This window comes from Loa loa (assembly GCF_000183805.2).
Source record: "Loa loa unplaced genomic scaffold supercont3.2, whole genome shotgun sequence".
Classification (NCBI taxonomy): Eukaryota; Metazoa; Nematoda; class Chromadorea; order Rhabditida; family Onchocercidae; genus Loa; species Loa loa.
In genome coordinates, this window is record NW_018108182.1 from 400770 (window position 1) to 406366 (window position 5597).

The 5597-nt window shown below is 27.6% G+C and overlaps 1 protein-coding gene across 1 annotated transcript; it reads left to right on the forward strand.

The window, feature by feature from the left end:
• Nucleotides 1-982: 982 nt before the first annotated feature.
• On the forward strand, nt 983-2379 carry LOAG_12142 (hypothetical protein; the record flags this gene model as incomplete). Its single annotated transcript, XM_003147656.1, has 4 exons — nt 983-1117; nt 1441-1492; nt 1712-1782; nt 2320-2379. The coding sequence occupies 4 exons, from the start codon at nt 983-985 to the stop codon at nt 2377-2379; spliced, it is 318 nt and encodes a 105-aa protein (XP_003147704.1).
• Nucleotides 2380-5597: the final 3218 nt, after the last annotated feature.

A 5597-nucleotide genomic window follows, 5' to 3' on the forward strand; every position in this document is an offset into this window, starting at 1 on the left:
AGTAAAGGTTATTTTGAATGAATAGAGGATATGTCAAATTTGATTATTTTTGCGATCCATCATCATTACCAATAATTAAGTACAATCTATAAAAGTTCTCATGAAAAAAGAAATGAAATTTTTAAATTCCAAAGAAATTTCAAGAATTAGCAGAAATGTTTTTCTTAGCTGCGATATATCATACGAATGATCTTTTGAATGTGAACTTTGTTAAGTTATAAAATATTGAATGCATGGAAAAAGAAAACAATCAACAACTTCTAAGTTTATAAAGTTAGACAAATGTTTTTTAAAAATTTAAAAGTTTAAAAGACTGACTGAACTATTCATCGATTTATTCATTCGATAATTTATTGCTATCCATTTTCTTTTTCCTTTTCTCCGTTTTTTTTTCTTTTTTTTACTTTGCAATAGAAGGGAAACTGATGTTATCGTATTCCATGCGCATTTGTCTTTTCTCTTTTATAAGGTTCAAAAAAGGAATGAAGAAAAAAGTGAATTTACGAATTAATATTTTCTTTATTCATTTTTATTCAACTCTTTGATCTTTTTTTTTATCTTTTTAATTTGATGATCTATAAAACGAACAGACCTTTTTTGTTGAATCTGACTGATATGATGACACGGTGATATTATGATATGATGACACGATGATATGATGATATAATGACACTTTTATTTCTCCTTGTGTCATTTCAGAACTCATTACTGCACTAATTAATAATCAAGAGTAATCTTAATCAAAGGTATGATTCGTTTGGTTCGTCCAACCACTTATTGCAAAAATGAATTGTTACAATGAATGTATTTTGATCGATTCATTTATTTAACAATTCATTCTAACTGAAAAAATTTAACAAAAGATGTGACCTAAAATGAAATGAAATGGAATAAATAGTTGAACACTTGTCACATAACATTTTCTTATTAAATTGCCGTGATGAGCGATGGGATATTTATACTTTTGTTGAGAACATTTGTAATGTCGCAATGTTTGATTACGACATATTTACCAATTTTTAGTGTTATTATATGGGTATTGTTTGAATGTTCGCACAAAAAATTGGAATTAACACCAGCTGTACCACTTGTTAAAGGACCAAAACATTTAGATGTGGTTAGTTTGAAATTGGGATTGAGTGAATGTCAGTGATATAATTACAATTAATCAGTTAATTATAATTATAATAATTAGTTGAACATTTGCTCGGATTTAACACACATATTGCTTGTTTTCAACAAATTTGAGACATCGATCAATTACCTTAGAATTGTTATGAATGTTTAGAAGAAAAATAAAAAAAGAAAGAAAGAATTGAGAATTTGACACTTCTTGTTTTCTTCGCTTTAGAAAAAAAGAAAAACGGAAAGAACTTTTCAACCATTACCATTTTTTTTTTTTTTTTGGACGAAACGCAAAGAAGCAGTTCTCAAATAAAGGCTTCAAATGTGAAAGCACCGTCGAAATCACTTAAAATTTCACTTCAAAGAGGTTACGCATCATCAGAAGTTTTAAAAAACTTCATTTGATTTTGTCAGAAGAGGAAAAAAATGGAATATTTAAGTTTTACTTTATGATAATCAAAAAAACTAGAATTATTAGAAAGATGTAAGCACTGAAAAAGAAAATTTATCAAAATTCCTAATTTTCAAATTAAAATTTTCCTTTCAATTTGACAAGTTAAAAAAATCTGAAGTGAAATAACTACAGAGGAAAGCGAGCCTAAGCCTACAGCAGCACCGCTAAGATCTGGTCGAACGCAAGCTTCTCAGACAGTGCCAGTAAATTTTAATTATCATTTCTAATCCAATATCTAATAAATCTACAGGTCTATCATCTTAAAATAATACTTTAAAAAAACTTAAGATGTCACGTCTAAGCACTGCTTATCAGCAATGAGAAGCATTTGTTTTCTCATTTTTTGTAAATTAAATTCCATTAAAATTCCTTCAAAATAATATGACAATAGTTAAATTGAAGTTATCTAAACTGTGTGACTATTTGAGAGTAAGTGACAGTGACATAAAGTGACAGAAACAGTGAGGATTAGGAATAAATAATTAATAATTTCGAAAAAGACTGATAGTGATTTAATAGTTTGATTAGTAATTTCTGTTTGGTTTTTTTTCTTGGCTAACATAAAATATAAGGTGATAAGTTTAAGAGTTAAAGTCATTACCATTATCATTAATTAACTCAAGGTCAACTTCAGCAGCATTCTCATAACATTTTAAGTTATCAGATCTGTAATTCATTTGCTTTAAAACTCTAAAATTGAACCTATAAATTTCATTTTATTTTTTTATCTTTAATTATAGATTTTACCCTCTGATGATACAACGAAAAATGTGGAATCGTTACCGGAAAGTTCAGCATAAAAATATGCAATTTAATTACAAAATATTGATGTTCAATTGTTGTCTCAGTGAAATGATAATTATTTCATAAAGTTTTATCCATTAATCTCAGTGTTAGCGTTTATCACTAACGGTTGATACTCAATTTATTCATTTAAAACTTAAAAAATAGCACCCTATGCTTTTAAAAATTTTATTTCAAATTGGACATAAATGAAAATCGTAAAAAATGTGAATAATCAAAAATAACAACAAACAAATGAAAATATATATTATTAGCGATGAAATAAAAGAATGCCTCACAAATTAATTAATTTGGAGATCAATTAAATCTTAATATGACTCTCTCCACCTGGCGCTCAATTATCTCTTCTTGAATGACTAATTCATCCATCATCAAAGTGTTTTAAACTTGATGATCAAACAATTTCACTAACAAAAGTTTTCAAATATTTTAATCACATGCATGAGCTCCTTCGGATTCACACTGAACGGGAATATTTTTTTTTTTTTTGCATAATAAGTGGCGGCATTGTCAAACAAAAGAATAAATTGGATAATGTGAACTAATTTCAGTTTTAGAGACAGAAAGAGGCAATAATCAAACTAGAAGCTAAATTGATCCAGTTATTTCTTAATTGTTAGCATATTTTTTGTGTGAAGAAGGACTCTCTTATCATATCTTTTTAACCATAACTAACATATTCACTAATAGCATAAACTTTACTTGTCATCTGAATTTAATCTTAAACTTATTGTCTTTTGCAGTAAGTGAAATTGAAAGAATGTCGAAGTTTTTGTCAAATATTTGAAAAAAGTAAACAAAAGATTCAACTTTTTTTCAAGAATAAACAAATTTCAAAAATAAACAAATAAATTTCAAAAATAAACAAACAAAAGATTCAATTTACAACAGAGCGAAAATTTGAAATAAATTTTTATTTATCTTATAGGCTTTACTTGTTTTATTGGTCAATTTTAGGCAATGTTTTATTCATCAATTCCATATTTCTGTGTAATATTAGAGAGGAAAAATATTTTAATAAATTATTTTTTGCATTTAGAAAAATAAAGAATATTTGTTAATAATTACTGAAATGAATCGATCAATACAACGATCTGTCTTTTTGCTAAGATAAAACATAAAATACCTGAACTGCCTTCATTCCGAACATAATTTTTTAGAAGAACAAAGTATTTCACTAAATTGTTAATCAAATTTACCACAAACGGATTCTAAGTTTGCTTAGCATGAATTTGAAGATAGGTTGAGAGAGTTCAGGAGAGGGCGGAAGATGATATAGCATATGGGAAAAAAAAAAGCGGAAATGACTGAAGAGATGATAAATGAAATTCAAACTCTCAAATTTTTTCCACGATTTATTTCGTCTACATAGCTTAAAACTAACCCTTCTTATCAATCGTGTCCTTTATCAGTAATAATCAATGTCAAATGGTTATCAAAATAATATTTTTATTACTTTAGCGATTGCTTTTTATCCCTTTTTCACTCCTTCTTTGTACTATCAGTTTTGAAACTCCCTTTTGCTTTTTATTAGCATCTTTACTGTCACCACAACATGTCATCACAACAATAAGCAAAACTATGTACAAAATAAATGAGTTAATTTGCTTTATGAGGCTTACTACAGTCATCTATAGCAGGCATGATTTTTATCAATGCTAAAATTTCAGCATTCGGTGCTGCATAACAACAGGTACGAAAAACCAAGAACTTCTCAACTTAAGCCTTCCGTTGAATTTTGTGTAAGCCGACAGGTGATGCTTAAAAATCTATATGAATAATAGCTAATGATAAGATAGATGAAAGTATACACACTGCAACAAACGAATGTTGAGTCACTTCACGTGGCAATTTTACTAAATCTACTGGCTTTATTTTGGAATGAAAAATAATAAGCGTCCTTTTCTTAATATCAAAAATACAGTATGAGAGTAAATAATAGTGACATATTTCATTTTATCCATACAACTATGTTCATACCATTCCGTATTCACGTTTAACGTGAACAAATCAGGTCTAATTCATTCATCTACAGTATTCCTGTTTTAGCTTTTGTATTACTGTCCACTAAAGCTTAAGCTAATCTTATGTTGAAAAATTCTGAATGTAAAAAAGATTCGAATATTCGAAAAGCCACTCATACTTTTCGTCACAATGGTCATTCTGTAGATTATCATTTAAATTTAAAAATTATAAAAAAATTTCCGAAAAACTTTATCACAGAGATGGATAATCATAAAGTTGTTACAAAAACATATTGTTTGTCTTATCATTTATCAAACATTATCAAATTTCTAATAATTAGATAAAATAAATAAACAGTATGTATGTTTGTTTACTTATTTCTTTTGTATAAATTTGTTTGTTTATTTATTTTTTATCGTGTTTTTGTCCTTTTTTTGCAACAATACACAATTATTATTTATGTCCTTTTAATTCATGAAATCATTCATTGAATAACTCAATAGAGTTATTTAAATCTTTTTTTTCTTACTTAAATTTTAAGAAAACAAAAATTAATTGATTAGAAATAATTTTCCCATAAAGCGAATGAATAGCTTTTGATGATTTATGGCAACTTTTTGCTATGAGAAATTTTGAACTGAAAAAGAGAAATTTATCAAAATCATTAGGACTTAAAAAAAAAAAAAAAAAAACTAGAACGATAACGAAGTGTGGAAACAGAAATAAAAAAAGTAAAGTAAGGAACAAATTAACGAATGAATGAATAAGACTAATGAATAATCAAAAAAAAAAGTGCGCATAGTTGGTACAAATGAGCAAGAAATAAACAGCGATAGTTAAGCATAGGTTAATTAATTAACAGGTAAAGGGATGAGTGCAAACAGAAAGCAAATGTAACAAATAATCTAACTTTTTCAAATTATGGATAAATTACAGGCAATTTTTACTATGACAAGAAGATTTAGTCTAACATCTGATTAATGAGTCTGTGTATGTATGTGTGTGTATGTGTATGCATTTATGTTTATTTGAAATGAACAAAGTATTGAGTCAGCCAGAAGGAATCATTTATCACCGAGTTACAGCCATTTGGTTCGATTAGAAAAAGAAGCGTTCGGAAGGAACACATGACCTCGCTGTTACCTCACCACTACACTGTTGAACATCCAGATTATCAAATTTCGCCTCATCCCTTTTCCTGACCCGTTCTTCACATATCACCACATCCTCATTCCTTTTCCTGAACCCG